Source organism: Pteronotus mesoamericanus, unplaced genomic scaffold (assembly GCF_021234165.1).
Source record: "Pteronotus mesoamericanus isolate MK-2021 breed Mesoamerican mustached bat unplaced genomic scaffold, CSHL_Meso_final contig_116, whole genome shotgun sequence".
Taxonomy (NCBI): Eukaryota; Metazoa; Chordata; class Mammalia; order Chiroptera; family Mormoopidae; genus Pteronotus; species Pteronotus mesoamericanus.
The window spans coordinates 6642389-6659907 of record NW_026555027.1 but is presented as its reverse complement, the minus strand read 5'-3'; the positions used below and the strand labels follow the sequence as shown (position 1 = coordinate 6659907).

At 49.9% G+C, this 17519-nt stretch overlaps 1 protein-coding gene across 1 annotated transcript in view; it reads right to left on the bottom strand.

The window, feature by feature from the left end:
• Positions 1-442: 442 nt before the first annotated feature.
• The window catches only part of IGSF5 (immunoglobulin superfamily member 5), a 35306-nt gene continuing 18229 nt past the window's right edge, over positions 443-17519 (bottom strand). Inside the window, exons 5-9 of the mRNA XM_054576157.1 lie at positions 14006-14146; positions 11161-11185; positions 7812-7912; positions 6450-6523; positions 443-1221 (exon numbers count right to left, since the gene is read on the bottom strand). Coding sequence (XP_054432132.1) covers positions 1126-1221; positions 6450-6523; positions 7812-7912; positions 11161-11185; positions 14006-14146 — 437 coding nt within the window. The 3' untranslated portion in view covers positions 443-1125. The remainder of the gene's footprint in view (positions 1222-6449; positions 6524-7811; positions 7913-11160; positions 11186-14005; positions 14147-17519) is intronic.

Genomic DNA, 17519 nt, shown 5'->3' with positions numbered 1-17519 from the left:
ACAGGAACAGAGATCAGAGGGGAGGCAGAGGGGGGAGAATGGTGGGAAGGTATAGGGAATTAGAAGCATTAATAGTAGGTACAAAATAGACAAAGGGAGGTTAAGAATAGTATAGGAAATGGAAAGCCAAAGAACTTGTATGTAGGACCCATGGACATGAGCTAAGGGTGGGAGGAACGCTGGTAGGAGGGGGTACAGGGCAGAAGGGAATAAACAGGAGGGAAAAAAATTGGAAAACTGTAATAGCATAATCAATAAAATATATTTTAAACATAACAAGACAATGAGAAAAATTACAGTACTGAATCCTATTTGATGATATGTAAAAATTTTTTTCAATTAAAAAAAGTGCCTGATTCCTCAACACTATGATCCTATAAACTACCACTTAAAAAAATAAAGATTTCAGAGAGGCAATACAAGCTTTATGTGTTTTTCTCATTTATTTATTAAAGAACAGATTACTCATTTCCAGTTTCATCCTGGCATTTGTGGTATGTGAGCTACACCCTCTACAGAGAATAATCCACATGCAAGTCACCTGGGAACACGAGAGCAGCCTGATGAGGGGCCATAGAAATGAATGTCTTCTTGTAAATACCCAACGATGAGCTATTTCGCCAGGTGTGCATCAGCAATAGAATTGAATCTTATTTTTAGCCTATGAGTTCTGATTTTCCAGGCAACTTTAGATGTCTGACATCTTAATTTTTGTCTTCTTTTTTCACTGATAATATGCAATAATGCCCACATATGAAACATACATAAATATAATCTTCATAGGATGCAAGATAATAAAAACATTTTTAAAGTCACAGTAGGACAGAGACTTATCCACCATTTATTAGATCAGCAGACAGGAGTGTGCAGCGATGAGACACATTAGCATGACGAAGTTGCAGCTTGTACTTAGTAACTCGATGGAATTGACTGACATCTTGAAACACATTACAAGTCGAATTCTGCTTTGGAAGTTGAGAAAGCAAGTCCTTCTCTTGCTGTGAAATAGCCTCTTCGATGATACCAACGTCACTTGTAATGCAGGCAGAGCTGGGGCCTTGGGACAGCAGAGAGCAGCGCTGACCTCGTCACGATGCAAGTCATTGGCCACACGCGACATCTTTATTATACTAACGTCACGTTCCTGACCTGTTTAGGACCAGCCATGCACAAGGTCACCTGCGGGCGGCTTGTGGGGCCCGGCTGATGGTGACTGGGTTCCTGGGAACAAAGCGGGAAGGGGTGATTAAATCGGTGAGACCTCGTGCAGGGCACACTGAAGAGGAAACTGTCAGACAAAATAAAATGAAGGTGCAGAGAGGAACACAAGTGTTAACACATGTCCTTCCTTTCCCTGAGTATTTTCAACACATACCCTAGAAACTCCCCAAGTTCAGGCCCTAAAGAGCAACCAACTCCAAGAATCAATATTTGTTTATATGAAGGCAAATTGCTACAAAGATGCACTATTTTGCCTTTCAATTTTCCAATGGCAATTCTTGCTTTTGCATGAAAACATTAATTATTTCTAACCTAATAACACACATCTTCTAAAGGAGAGGGGTCAAATAGAAGGCCCCACTCCACGTAGATCACGCATCGGGCTCCTATCAGGGAGGCAGGCGGTCTTGGCCATTTTCGCTCTGAAGGGTCATCCCATGCAACCCACTGATTCCCCCAGAGGCGCCAAGGCCTGCCTAGGAGCATCACCCCATTAAAACACACGCTACATGCTTTCCTGCCAGTCCTGAGAAGGCCGGCTTAGATTCCAGGGCACAGTGGCTGCACTTAATGTCTTAAATAATGCAACTGACCGCCATAAATGATTCACGCGGCGGTGGGATGGCAGTAAGTCTCAAGGACAGACTCAGTCTGGCGCCTGGTCTCCATTTATTGACTCGCAGTCACATGGCCTGGGGAGCCGATGGGTCTCCCTCACCACGTGCTGCCAGACCGCACTTCTGCTCCGACCACGCTTCTGCTCCGGCCATGCCTCGGAGTCCTGCTCTTGGGCCTGCCCTTTGTTTTCACTGCTGGCTGCGCCAACTCAGCTGTTTTCTAAACGTATCAAGGCTTTATTTACATTGATCTCCACAGGGGAGTGACGAATAGGGAAGACCTGATCCAGGCTCCAAGTTGTTCCATGTGCTCGTCCCCCAAAACTGACAGACACAGGAAAGAAAGACACAGTGTTGCCTAAAATAACCCGAAAATGGACCAACCGTGAATGGAAGTCTGGAAAGAAGGGGAGGCGGGGTGGGGGGTGGGCAGGGGGAGGATTGTTCGTTTTAAATATTCATCAAGATGCGAAACATTGCCAAACCCCATGGCTTCAGATAAAAATAAAAGGCACTTGCCTTTCTCATCAACTGTAATTTTTGGTAAGAATTTCCAGTTGTATCCATTGGTTTTGTCCTAGTGTGCTTTATGGAAGGTTACACCTGAGTTAACTGTACTTCACCAACAGAAATTCTCGTGGAAAATAATGTCGGTATTATAACCACAGACTCGGTCAGAACAGAAATGATCAGGGTAGAAAAGTGTCCTGTTGTGGTATGTGTCAGTTTCGAAAATCGGTCTCTTTTTTTTTTACCTTCTAAATTTTGCTACAATTTAATGCCTGGTCTGGGGGTCTCCGCAGCCTAAAATCCCATTTCTTTCATTTTCACCGAATTCAGGGTGCTTTAGGGGCCATCCAAAACCAGGAGGGTTTAAAAAGTGCGCCCCACGAGCATCACAAATTCTCCCCTGCACTTGGCGGCAAGCTCAGGGCTGCGGGTTCATGAAATCCAAGTCATTCCAAACGCACAGTTATGAGAAAATCCCCAGACCTACGAGACGGGTTTCCCCCAGACACAGATCTGCAGTTACAGCACTGCAGTTATACGTATCATATGTTTTCACACTGAGCCACAAAATATTTTCCTCCAAGCAAATCACCCACAGGGCAGGTGGTAAAAATATCCATTCTTAGGCCCGATTTCCCAACGAGCCTGACCCAGAAAGCCCTGGAAGGGGCTTGCCTTTGAACAAGCACCCACGGAGCCTCCCTGCACTGAGACCCATGCCAAAGCGGCAGGGCTCCTGGGTGAACACGTCTGTGCTATTAGGTGAACATGTCTGTGCTGTTAGGTGCACTTCCAGGTACAGGAGCCATTCTTTGGGATCCAGGTACAGGAAGCACATCCCCACTCCTGCCGCTTGGTGGCAGGAGCAAGGGCTGCTCCCACTCTCTGCCCCTGATAAACAGTATCACAGCCCCCGGAGGGAGACCCGGCGGGGAGTGGGCTGAGGGGTGGGGTGAGCAAGAGAGCGACCTCCATGGAGCCGGCAGGGGCCTCTTCCCATGGTACCTGGCCCAGCGCCACCGACAGACCTGACCGAGGCCAGCCACCAACCCCTGTAGCTCCAGGTCGCGCCAGCTGCCTTCCTCAGTCAAACCTCCAGCACTACAGATTGTCTCCAAAGCCACTGTCCCAGAGACAAGCCCTCACCCCTTCTGAAGTTTTCTAAGGACTGCCAGCACTGCAAGCGTCAACGCCCAACTCGGGATCCAAAAAAGGGGGTTCCCTTCGAAATCCCTTCTTGATCTTCCCCACAGCAGCTGGGCCTGTGGCGCTCTGGGCCTTCGTGGGGAGGATGTCGAAGGAGCAAGAGCTCTGGGAAGCCGGCACAGCGGCGAATGGGTTCCCTCCCCTTTCTGCAGCATTAAAATCCCAGGCTCCTGTTTCTGTAACTGTTCAGCAGAGGATGCAGTGAAAATCACGCCCAATAACACGCGATGAGGACACGGCCGCAGAGGCGCAGGGGCACTGACGCCGGTGTGTGGACACAGGTGTGCGGAACGCTGGGTAGGACAGGAAGGGGTGGTGTTCAAGGCAAGGGGGAGAGTGACCCAGCAACACTGCCTGCCCCGCAGAGCCGTGCTCAGCCCCGGGCTGGCTGTGGCCACACCCTCCGGGGCCCAGCATCTGCACCCTCCCCTGCCGGTGCAGGAGCCCACGTGATCCCAGCAGGAGCGCAGGCGCAGTCAACCCTGGGGCGGGGGAGGGGGGGGCGGAGCGGTCTGGCACAACCCCTCCCCCACGTAGTTAGCACAGTTATCACGCCTGCCTAGGGACTGAGCACATGGTAATTACTGGGCGGTGTGAAATTACAAACTAGACAAGCTGATCTTGGGCAACGTCCCCCTCTCCATCCCAGCCACCCCCCACTTCCATCTTGCTATGACGTAACCAGTGACGCGTAAACTTCACCACCTGGCAGAGCCACCACGGGTTGGTCTAAAACACAGGTGCTCGGGCCGCCTACTCAACTCTACTGAGCCAGGAGGTCCACAGGTGGGGACCAAGACCTTGAGCCTCCCAGAGGCCACAAAGGACAGTCGGCCAAGTGGAGGACCGTGCGCTCTTCCGGCCGGGGGAGCACAAGGGAGCTACCGTGCTCCGAGGCCTGACCCTTTCCTGTAAGGGCTTCACGAGAAGCACAGCCCACAGTACAGCTCAAGTCCAAGTTCTCCAAATGGGCACTGCACACAGTGCCCGGGCCCATCCCTCACAGGCACCCCTTGGTGCCTGATCAAAGACGGTCCTCTTCAGAACAGCTCGTCCCAAGTCCCCCACGGGAAGTAGGAAAAACCAGCTAGGCAAAAGCCCCTTGAAAGTTTCTAGCCCAGGCAAAATCAGCTCCCCTTCTGAGCACCCTGCCTGTTCCTTAGGAACCCAGAGCTCTGGGCCGAGATGCGCGGCTCCCTGCAGGCCTTACAAAGACGTCGCCCAGCTCAGGCATGTGTGTGCCAGCCCTCTGGGCCCAGCAGGATGGCCACTGTCCTTTTTCCACCAATAGATTATTTAGCTGGTTCCATGTTTAAGTAGCAGAAACTTCTTAAATTTCCCTCCCTGCGTATCTTCAAAACAACACTTGAAGCCAAAGAAGCATCCACTCAGAGCTCTGAAACGTCATTCTCCATTCCTGTTTCCAAACGCATCTAGAGTTCCCCTTTCTCCTCATCTATACTTCAAAGCGAATCAGCTGATAGGATCCTCTCCGAATCTTCTCCCGGCCTGCCCCGTCCCCCACCCCAGACCTGAAGACGTTGGCTTGTCTGTTGGAAAGACATGTGGCAGAAAAAGATAACCACAAAAAAACCATGAAATAACAGTTGGCTTAAATGTGTTCCTGGGTGGCTGTGCCTGGCGCTGGGTGGGAGGGAGACCCTTCATCACTCCACGACCGCCCCCACTCAGGTCCAGTCGTGGGGTTGGCAGGCGACAGTCTTCACAGCCTGGCTGGTGGCGAGTCCCTTTCCCCAGCCTCCTCTTAGTCAAGAGGCCAGCCCTTCAAAAGGGGGCCCATTGCATCTCTGCAATTATCGCTCCCAGCACCAGATTCAATGCATCACAAGACAGCAGCGTGGACGGGAAGAACCGTGCCTCACCATTTCCCTGACACCCAGCCTGAGAAAGTGGCTCAAACTCACAATCTGTCACGTAGGCCCATCTTCTTTTGTGCCCCAGAGCCCTTGTATGTCTTCCTGCCTGGCTGCCTTGGCTGCCACTAATAGCATCCCTGAGGTCCTCCCGACACACGGCTGAACATCTGTCAGAGCGTCCCTTCTCCCGAAGGCCTGCGAGGCCCATGTCACGGCCAAGATGCATGGACTCAGCTGAATCCCAACTGTGGGGAGGACTATTGCAGCCTGGAGCTGCCCGGCAGCTCATGAATGTCCACGCACAGGGAGAGTAGGGGGTTTGGGTGGGGTGGGCGGTTGTGAAGGCGCGTCTCTGAATAGGACCACAGGCGACGGGGGACTCCTCCGCAGAACAGAGCCGGGGGCAGCATCCAGCGCACCGGCGGAAACCTGCTTCCGGGATGATATAATAAAAATGTTCTTCTCAGTTACAGCTGTACTTCCACAGGTCAGAAAATGGTGCTGGTGGCATCGATTTTGCCTGATGTGATTTTGGATAAAAAGAATCATATTTTCTGCATGTAAACTCTTAATTCGTTCATGTGTGACAACCACACAGACTCTGTCAGACAACCCACCTCCTGGGGACTCACGGGCCCTCGCTGACTGTTTCCTTTAAGCGGACTCCCTTTAGAAGGACGACGCCCATCTGCATCTGCCTGACCGCCAGCAGTGTCTGCATGTGGGCCTCCCCCGAGGAGCCCCAGGCTTGTGCGTCCCACAACACACCCGACACCCCTACAGGGATGTCTAACAGACACCTGAGATCTACGAGCCCCAATTAAAACTCCTGGTCTTTCCCCCTAAACCCACGACAAAGGACAAGAGATGCCCTGGCCCAGTTCCCTCCAGGACGATCAGTTGACCTGAAGGTGAGCAAAAGCCACGTTCTTCCACGATTCACCTAAAACCACAAGGCAAGGGTTTTTAAATGACAAAAGAAAAAAAAGTCCAAAAGTGGGGAAACAGTCTCAATCACCTGCTGAGCTTGCCCACCGCTCTGCTGTTCAGGAACACTGACGTCGCGGGGCTTTGGAGGGAGAGAGGCGGCCTCTGCAACAGAAGAATGACGTCAGTGTTACACGTGACAAAAACCAAGCAACACAGTCTAACGATTCTGATACATAAAGAAGGGCATTCATTTCAATATAGCACCCCTGGCATAAAATAATCCTTAACCATAAACTGACTGTTTTTATTTAAAGTTCCCTTGAGGTTACACACTTTTAGAACATGGGTTTTCTAATGAAACAAAAATACGGTAAACAGACTCAAAATCAGTTCCTTTCTTGACACGTCCGTCTCATCCAGAGCAAGATGAATCCACAGTTTTCACTGCTGACCAGGGAAAATCAGCAAACAGGGCAGATGGGCCAAAAAAAGAAGCAGAGAGGTTGGGTCTGGGCCATGCTCCTGGTCAAGCTACTTGATTAATGGCTCCCAGTGTGCATGAATAAATATTCGCTCACAGGGAATTTTGCAAGAAGCTGAGATCGGATTATCAAAGGGAGCAGCCGATGCTTTGTGGAAGCCGTGCGCGTCTGCAGCTGGCAGTCTGGACCGTGCAGGGGCGGCGGCCAGGGCAACGTGAAAAGAACGGGCCTCTGAGGACTGTTCTAATTTTAGTCCCCCCAAAAAATGGTTCTCAGGCCTCTCAGCAAGAATCGATTAACTAAAAATCCTGCTGTAGAATGTGTTTTGCCAGACAATTTATTAGAGCCAGGTATCCAACTCCTGCAAGGGAGTAATTTTGGGGCCTTAAATAAGGACCTCGCTTCAAATCCTACCCCTGCCTCTCACTAGTGACAGAGCCTTCTAAGAAGTGCTCCCATGAGGGCTGTGTCCTCTCAAGGTAGGACAGTGAGATGCCACAAAAAGACTCTTTAACACCGGCTGCACCTGCCAACACCCCCCCACGCCCAGTACAGGTGAGCAGGAACAGAGTCCTAGCCAGTTTCAGTTTCGCTCGAAGGTGGCTGACGCCCTGGGGGAGGCAGCCCCCGCTCTGTGTCAAAACGCCTCCTCCCAAACGGTGAGGTAGAAGGCTTCAAAGAAAGAGAAATCATGAAAAAAAATTTATTTGTAAAAACACTCAAGTTTGCACATCACTTTATTTTTACATTTTAAACAAATTAGGTGACTTTTACCGTGAGCCTAATCCTAGAATATTTCCAGTTCTGGAATTTCTCCTTCTAAAAATCGCCCAGGAAGGAGGACCAGCCCCGGCCACACCGCCTGCCTGGAGGAGGAGCTGGGGTTTGGCGAGACCCCCAACCCACCCACCCTCCCCCTCCCTGCTCCCAGCATTCCTGGTCTTTTTCCGCCCCACCCGTCCACTCACGTGCGGTCCTCTGCTCATCCAAACTGTATCCATAGTTTTCATTTCCGCTTTTCAATTTTGGCTCAAGAGTTTCATTGGTTGTCCTCACATTTGCAGATTTCCTAAAATGAGACCATTTTTAAAATCCAAGCGTTAATGGCGCTGGATGTTTCGTTCCCACTGCTCTGCCCAGAGCATCCTCCCACATGAACTGACCACGAGCCACAGCTCGGTCGCTGGCTCTGGGGGGCGGTGAAGCTCGGGCCGGACACTCCCAGCCCCCCTTGCGGCTGGGCAGACGGCCTGCGCGCTCACACACTCCCGTGATGGCGAGAGATGGCGCTTCATCCTGAGAGGCCGGTCCATGGACTCCACTCCCCGGTCAGTACTCAACTCCCAGAAACCAGTGACCGAATCAAGCGGCACTGGCAGGCTACCACCCTCAGGCCAAATCCGGCCCACCGCCCGTTTTTACAAATAAAGCTTCATTGAAGCCCAGCCACACCTGTCTGATTCCGTGTTGCCTACAGCTGCTTTCATGGTACAACAGCAGATCTGAGTAGCTGTGAATGAGAGCGTGCAGCCCACAAAACCAAAAATACTCACTATCTGACCCTTTATAGAAAGAGTATGCAACCTCTAACATAAAGCAAAAAAGTCAGTGCAGCTTCCCAAGGACAGGAAGTGTGGCAACAGGTATCCAAAGATTTTTCAATGTTCATGCTTGACCACTAAGGATTTATTACAGGGAAATAATCTAAGATACCTGCAAAGATCTACTTGAAAGAATGTCCCTTCATGAGCTAGTTACCATAGCAAAAACTGCCAGCAACCTCAGTGTCCCACCACAGGGAACTAGCAAAATAAATGCATCTCTGCGGTGGAATCCCATGCCACCTGGAGAACCAACCGTAGGTGAAAACCCCCATGCACTGCTGCTAGAAGAGTAGCTACCACATCTACTTTAGAAAACTGCGTGCAGAATCAGCTAAAGCTGAACCATGCCTGCCTTATGGCCCACTTTGCACACACAGCTACAAACCCAACAGAATGCATGGTGCGCACGTCACCAAAAGACATTAGAAAGCTCAGTGCAGCGGAATTCATCATGAATGCAACCTGACAAGTACCCAAATCCCCACTTAAATAAGATGGAAAAAATAAATTGCATGTCTGCTCAAATGTAGCATTATGTAATAATAAACGATCTCCACCTATCGTCAGCAGGACAGTCTGTCTCACCGTGGGAGGCTCAGGGAGACCCACATGAGTGAGGACACAGAGTATGTCATTTACATGAAGTTTCTAGGAGTCCAGTCTCCGCAGGTGCAGGGATGGGTGTCAGAAGGCCTTTGAGGAAGGGAAGGCAGCGATGGGGCGGGGCCGGGGGGTGGGGAGCTGGGAGTGCCCCAGTTCCGCATGCGGCATTCAAGGCCAGGCGCGTAGGCTTTGGGGACATCAATCAAGCTATACACCTATGATTTGTGTACTTCTGTACTTACAGTATATTTCAGTAAGACACTTTATTAAGCAAAAGAAACACAAATGTCATACGGAAGGATTTGTTAGCAGAAATCATCCTCGGAAAAATGTCAAGTGAGAGGAGCAAGCTATAAAATAACATTTTTTATAATTCAAATTTCACCAAATACCTGTGTGTGTGTATCTATGTGAACCTACCAGTGTAAGTATACACACACTTAGATCACAATAATTTCTTCTGGACAAGAGAATTATGGGTAACTTTAAAATTATGTCTTATACCTATCTTTGTTTTTTAATTTTTCTTTAATAAACATGCATTGATTTTATAGAAAGCTATGGACTGTTTTCTTTCTGTGATGTCTGCTAGCAGCTGGCATGAGCATAGAGGAAGGGAAAGCAGGTAGGAAAAGGAGTCCCAGGGAACTGCCCCGGCTTTCCTCCCCTGGCCTGACACACCCATGTCTAAGTGCAACAACCGCCCACGGACCAGGGCCCAGGGCCTGAGCAGAGCGGCCTGGTTCGTGTCCTGACCTCTCCACTCTCTGGACAGGAGGTACCTGGCACAATACTTAACCTCTCTGTACCTCTCATTTTCCTCATCTACAAATGGAAGAACAGCCTCATAAAATCACGGTGAGAATTAAGTGAGAAGAAACCTCCATCTACCTGGGGTAGGACAGTGCCTGGCTCGGGTGTCAGTCCCCCAGAACTTATGAGCTGTGAGCATTGCTACCGTGGCCGTGTTTGTTGCTGTTGCTGTTTTTGTACAATGATTCTCCTCCCGTGGCCCTGCCTCGCCGCCGATCACTGTGCTATGACTGAAATTACCTAAGGTCCCCGTGACTAGAAGTGACAGATGCTGCACAGTCAGCCACGGTGACCCGAAGAGTCCAGGCTGCCGTCCTGCTAGGGGTGGCCCCCCAGGGAAACGCCAGACTGAAGATCAGGGTCTCTTTACCTTCCTGGCCTCTTGCCCTAAGTCCAGCCCCAAAGGAGGTGTATCTTCAGGTTGCCATTGTGTGGAGGCCTCAGGAATGGGGCGGCCACCTCTCTCACAACACTCCCTCCCCAGGGAGGGAGTAGGGTCCCAGAGAGAACGGGTAGATTTTCCCATGCTCAGTCATACACATCTTCATTCACCATATGTAGCCTAAAGCTATTTGACAATCGTAGCTCTTCAACAAGTATCTCATTAACTACTGACAACTAGATGCAGTTTTGTTACAATACCCCCACAAATCCATGGCCGTCTAACAATCCCTCCCCTTAGTACCTTTATAATTACGTAAATATTGCAAACAATTGCAAGTTGGTTACGGTATTATTGTAAAGTCCTTGGCGGTTACCTTAAAAGTGCTTGCAGCTTCCCCTCCCCTCTCCCACGCACAAGCCATGATCCTGCCTCATTTGCCTGCCTGGTCAGCGCCCCCTGCCTTGACCCACCCAGCTAGCCTCTCCGTTTTCCACCGCCCCAGAAATTCCAGCAGGACCTCTGCTTGGTTCTCAAACACCCTTGACATGATCCTCAAGTCCCCAGCCTTGACTCAAAGCAGGAGGGACAAGAGTCATGGTGCATAGTGTCCTCTTGTGGAAAGAGCTGCAAATGCCAGGCACCAACCATAAAATCTCAATTTTCCCAAGTGAGCCAGGAACAGTCAAACATAGACGTAACAGCCCGCCCAGGGCAGTCTGCAGGTAACGGTGCCACGCGAGTTTGCGACGGCACAGGTATCTTTCAGAGCTGCCCCCTTTCAGCACTTTGTTTTAAGTAACATAATCCTAAAATCCTCCAGTTATGTGGGGGGCGTGTGTGTGAGCGTGGTGTTGGTGGTGTTTGGTTTTCATTTGCTTTAGTTTTCAGAAAATACATGTGATGTTAACTTACCTTATTTCACTTTGGTAACTGGATTCTGGAAAAAAAAAATACATTAGCAAACTCAAGACATGTATTCTGAAAATAAAATCTCATCAATTTTTATAGACGCCCCCCTTGATTTTAATACATTACTGAGTATTGGTGACCCAGGAGGTATTAAGTTCTGCCACACAGAATTATCAAATGACTTCTAAGCATAAGGAAGGTAGAATTCGCTACTTACTATCATAAATATGTATCAGCCCAGAGTACCTGAAATATGGTAGGTCCCTAAGAAGGACTTAGGGAACCCTGAATGGGACCGGCAAGGTTACAAAGACACCCATTGACCCTGAGGGGGCGCTCTGCGTCCCCACACCTGCTGCCATTCACTCAGTACTTCCTTGCCGTGTACCAGCCGCATGCCAGCCTGTGCGAGGCGTTATCTCATTTAATCTTTCCAACAGCCCAAGAGGTAGGTGTTAGTGTGATCGTACTTTTAACAAGCTGGAGGAGACACCACCTAATCAGCATTGCCATATTTTTAACAGATGAGGAATTACATGGCTTAAGCCCTGTATGCTTGTAATTCTAAGATACATGTTCAATGACTATGTCCCAAAGGTACGACTTCATGCCGTTGCGTCCACCCTCCCCCAAAGGCTGTCGCTAAATTGCTAAGGTTTTCACTCAACGGGCCCTTGGACGGGAGGAAATGCAGAACTTGATGGGGGGAGTAACCGAGCCACACAGCTGTCCCCTCCGTCCCTCTGACGCCACTGTTGTTTGCAGCTCTGCTGCCCTGTCTGGGCCTTCTAGTCATGAAGTTTTATGAGATATAAAAAGCAACCACTTTCCTTTTGTTTTTTTAAGATAACATTCTCACCTATTTTCAGTTCTGATAACGTCTGCTGATTCACGCCCCAAACGGAACCTCGGACGGGCCCTCATTTGAAGGAGAGAGATTGTCTGGGCCCCCCCTGGTACAAAGGGAGTGCCGCTGGTGTTCCCATCAGGACGGCTGCAGGAGACGGACACTCGGTCCCCCTGCCTCAGCGGCCGTGGCCCCGAGGCCCGCAGGCCCGCTGGGTGGGGTCCCCCACTGCCCTCCCGCCTCCCCCAGATAACCAGGCAAAGCACCGGGAATTCTCCAGGCACCAGCAAAGCAGAATGTCGGAAAATACTTTTGAAAAAAACTTGATGTAAATATTTATAAGCACGGAAATGATTATCATGGGGAAACCCAGGACTTGACTGGCTCCTTTACATCACGTCAGAGTGAAGTGTCACATCCACTGTGAGGGACACCGCTGGGGGCGGGCCTTGGAAGGAGGCTCTCACAGGCCCTTGTCAGCACCTGTTACAAAACAGCTCACTCTTACGTGGGTTTTTTTTAATCTAAGTTTTAAAAAAACATCAATTCTAGAGTGGCTCACAGAAGCGCCTAATATATTGGTTTGTTGAATTCTCACAAACCAACCTATAGGACAGCACTTATTCCGGTTTGGTGAACGAGGACACTAAGAATCAGGGAATCGCGCTTCTGCGCACCCTGTGGGGCCCGGGCACCGCCAGCCTTCCTACCAGGCGAGTGCGGAGCAGACAAAAGCCCGTAAGAAGGGGAATCCGAACAGCCAGGAGGTTCTCCCACTCTGCCACAGCGGCCGGCGTGGAAAACACTCATCTGCCAGCGCTGAGTGATCCCAGTCACTTCCGGATTAAAATGTAAGTTACCCAATAGCTCCATTTCCATTGCAGCCTATTTTATTTGAGTAATCCATCTGGGGCATAGAGGGTGACTCCCAGGGAAAAGCAAAGTCCCATCAGATCTGGGTCAGCGGGAGTTCACAGCCTTTCATTTTTTGTGTCCTAGGGAATAAAGTTGTATCACAGAATCAAGGTCCCAATCACAAACCAACTCTACACAAGAGCTGAGCCTAGACCGTTAGCCGCACTAAGGCTGGAGCACGCTCTTCGCACACAATGTCTCACTGAGAGAGATTTTTCACGTAAAAAATTTACTTCACACGATGCTTGGCACACACGTAGAAAGTGCTCACTGAACAACAGCTAGTGTTAATAAAATCAAAAATGCAAGTAAACTAACATCGAAATTCTGACTTGTAAGATAACGAATTTCATTGTAGGACATATTCAGATAAAAGTAGTTGAAGGTTTTATGAGACAAAGATAAGGACGAACACACTCTTCAGCACTTGGAAAGCCCGGCGCCCCCCACATGCCGAAGAAGCGATGGTTTCTGATGTCACGAACAGCCAAACTCTACACCAAGCCCCGCATCGTGTGGAGCCGGACCCCCAAACGAGGCCACTGCCTTCATGTGTCTCGAAGTATCTCAAAAGACCTCATTCAGAAGAAATGTGTAATTACTTTTATTAATTTTATGTGTACTACTTTGGTTCACAGGAGGCCTTTTTTTTCTTCTCTCTACCACTACATCAACATTCACTGACAAAGGAAGATTTGGAATTCTACAAAATAGGAAACAATCTTTTAATGTGCCCAGATATGTAGGTATTACCCTAGAAAGAAACACAGCACCTAAATGACAGCTCACAATAGCCTTATATCCTTGCAAAGGAGCACAAAAAATCAAACAGTCAGTGTCTTTGGTGATAAAGGCACCACTTCATCACCTTCCCAAAAGTATGAGGACCTGTCCTCTTGCGGGGGGCAACGAGGGGGGCTCCTTTCCTTAAGAAAGTTCATCCCCTCTGTGACTTTCACACATTTCCTTTCAAGGACCCCAAAAGCCAGGGCACTTTTGGAAAGAGCTCATGAGTTCATGAACTTCAACTGCTTGTACCAAAAATTAAAAACATATACAAATCTATAGGTACAAAAAATAAGTTACCTTTTTCTTCCTTCCTGGAGACACAACAGCAGCATAATATTATAATCAGAACAATTATCAGGATGAAAAGCAGGGAAAGCGATACTGCGAGCAGGGCTATGGCCCAGGTAGGCAGCGCGGTCCCTGCTTCATCGACACTGCCTGTAAGAAGATCAAAGGAGGAAAAAAGACATTTTAGTGATGCTGGCCACCACCTGGTTCGGCCACGCTGTAAGTTAGATTACGTTTTTCAGTAACAGTACGACCCTCTATCTGGTCTGCTACAGCTTCGCTGTGCTCGAGTATTCGATCCTTGGCAGTATCTTCCATGCCAGCATTTATTGCTGCCAGTAGACACTTGCTTAGCTACACAGCCCCAGTAGCCGTCAGTGAAGGCCCCTCCCATGCCCAAAGGAAATGAGGGCAAATTGAGGGAGGGTCCCTGTTGAAGGGACGTGGTGCCAGTCCCCACCCACGAACTCATTTTTCACGCAGCAATTGCTCCTCCCTTGGCTCTACCGGCGCCACCGTAGTCTACTTCGCCCTCTTGTCTTGCCCTGTCCTCGTGGCTGGTCCGGGGAGAGAGGCCGAGACGGGCAAGGCGCGCAGGAAGTGGAAGGGGACAGTTAGGGAAGGGAGGCGGGAAGGAAAGCCAATTTGATTTGTGACAGCCATGCCTTAGCCTGAGCCGCCAATGCATGTCATGCGGCTATCTAAATTCAAGTTTAAATTAATTAAAATTATATACAATTGGACGCTCAGAGCCTCAGACGCACTGGCCACGTTCTCAAAACGCCATAGATTCTGAACAGGGCCTTCATCACGAGAGTCCTGTGGGGCAGCGCCACCTAGCCACGCACCATGGGAACTGCATGGGTGTCCCAAAGAGCCTTGGCCGCTCCCCGCCTCCTCCCCCAAACCGAACCGCAGTGAAGTCAAACCACGTTTAAATTCACTTGTTTAAATAGGAAATGCTGTTCAGTAAAGGCTGCCACTCAACCCTGAGTGCCTGGGAGGTATCTCAGTGTAAATGAATGTATTTCATTAGATGCTAGTCAGCCTTCCTAGGGCAGCAGATAAGGTTTGCTTTAAAATCACTGAAGCTTCAATAGGGCAGGGGAGGGCCTGCATGTCCGTGGAACCTGTGAAATCTGATGGCCACTGTTCACTTGTGCTCCCTGTGGCCTCTGACTCACTCACCTGTAACAAGCCTTGCCCTCCCACCCCAGGCTGCTGAGAGACTCAAGAGATGCGTGTGAACCTGCTCAGACCACTAACGTTTGACACACGCGCTCAGGTAAACTTTGAAAATATTGGGAGCTTCCGTAGTAAGGGAGCCAAGCGGGGTTCAACACGAAGATCTGGCTTAAGATTCAACAGCTAGGCTTGAAATTCGTACTGGACCAAGTCAACACACTTGTTGACTTACTGAAATGCTCCTCCCTGCTGGAGAAAGCTATCAGCGAGCCAAGCTTCAGCCAGCCCAGTCTGGACACAATCACCTCTGTCTTGACACACTGGAGCAGAGACAGCCTCTTAGCCTCGGGGAGGACCTGTTTAAAGAAAGGGAAGGGCCACCTCGCCGGGGTTGGTGACATAAACAGGGGAGAGAGCGGGTGGTATTGTGACCTCCCTCACTCTCTTGTCCCTTAATTCAACCACCGGGTTCAGCCAAGGGCTGCCTGTACTCCCCTAAGAGCCCCAAACTCTCCCTGAAAGGGCAACTGGTGCCCATGGCTCATTCTTTCACTTCCTATTTTGTGACCACACTCCATTGGGGTTCAAATCTCCCCACTGAGCTTCACACTTAGGAGAGCCTGACACTCTCCGTTCAGTCCAGTGGCGCCCAAAGCAAAGCATGGCGCGTGTGCCGTGAGGAGGAGCACGTAATTCGGTACCAGAGCTGCACAGAAGATCCTTTCTTATTTCAATAATAATTTTAATTTATCAGCTATGACAAATATATGTATACACATATGCCTATATATCATGGATTTTTTTAGTAGGAAGCTAATTTTTTAAATTCATACACTTCGAGTGTATTGAAAGATAAATAAATAATAGTCAGATAGTGATAAATCACACATTGCGACCATGGACGGAAAACAGAATCTCGGTGTGATCTGATCCTTAATCCATCCCTTTCCTCTCGCAGATGAGACACTTGGGACAAAGAGACTCAGGAAACCGGTCAAGGCACTCAGAGCAGGAAAACCCAGGACCTTGGCACATGTCTTTCCATGCTGCTGCGTATCACGTCCACCGCAGAATAACCCTCCCAGGGGAGCTGCAGGCCGGGTCTCACGGGAAACGGGCAGGCCAGGTGGGACCAACGTGCCTTTAGTGGAGAGTGTGGGCGGGATGAGTCAAGGCGAATGGCAGCCTGGCTGGCCAGGTGAGGGCACTCTACCTGAGTAACCCACAAATAGTGACTAAGGAAGGTTATCTCCAGGTTCCACCCGGCCGGCCTCCCTCCCAGGCCCCTCCCGCGGCTGCACGCACGTTAGGGCTGCATCACTGAGTTCACTGTGTGACTTCAGTCTCAGCTGAGAGGCTGCCCTTTTCCCATCTGTGAAGAAAAGGAAAATAGTATTTCCCAGACGCTCTCACGGGAATGCTCAGAGTTTTGAAAGGGCACATACGACTTCTCAAAACCAGCTGTATTAATACTAAATGTCACCACCAGCACGTGCAAAGCACATCCCTGTGCTGACCGGAAGGGACACAGATCTCTGAATCCATCACATCAAGGACAGATACTCACTCTGCCGTCCCGTGTGCTCGGAGGCAAAGTTTACCCTAAGCACGTGAGACGTTGGAACCCAATTACTTCTCACACCAACAGCCCTAGAAGGTAGGTATTGTTATCTCGGTTTTACAGATGAGAAAACAGAAGCACAGAGAAGTTACCTAGCAGGCCCGAGGTCACGGAACGAGGGAGAGGGCCAGCTGGCATCGGAGCCAGGCTGCCTGGGGCCTGAGCCGGGGAGGTTAGCAGCGTCTCATGAGACTCGGTGGGGAGGAGGGGCCTTTGAAATGTCCCAGTTCAGTGGTCCCCAATCCTGACTGCCCAGTAATTTGGGAGCTTTTTTAAAATGCCAATTCCCAGGCTCCACAAAGAGCCATTAAATCAGAACCTCTGGGTGGTGCTTATGTGTGAAAGTTTCCCGGAGACAAGCAGCTGGGAGAGAGAACTTCTGCCCTTTTCTTCTCCTGCTCGGTTTACAAGCAAGAAACCTGGGCCCAAAGGCCAGTGACTTGCCCAAAGTCACATCGCTAGCACCAGCGCTACGACACAGGACTGTCACTCCGGGCACTCTAGTCTGTCCTTGAAACTGCCACTTCTCACGAAGCTAAGATTATAACCAGGAGTCCCTGCGTTCTACAAGGCACCCGTGTGTCCCACAAAGACCGCTTTGTTTTCACATCTCAAAGCCCACCCATAACAGTAAGAGAAAACCTTGTGGGTGGGCCAAAGGGGGGCAGACGTGGGGGTGACCCAGCTTTCAGTGGGATGCGTGTCTGCAGTGCTTGA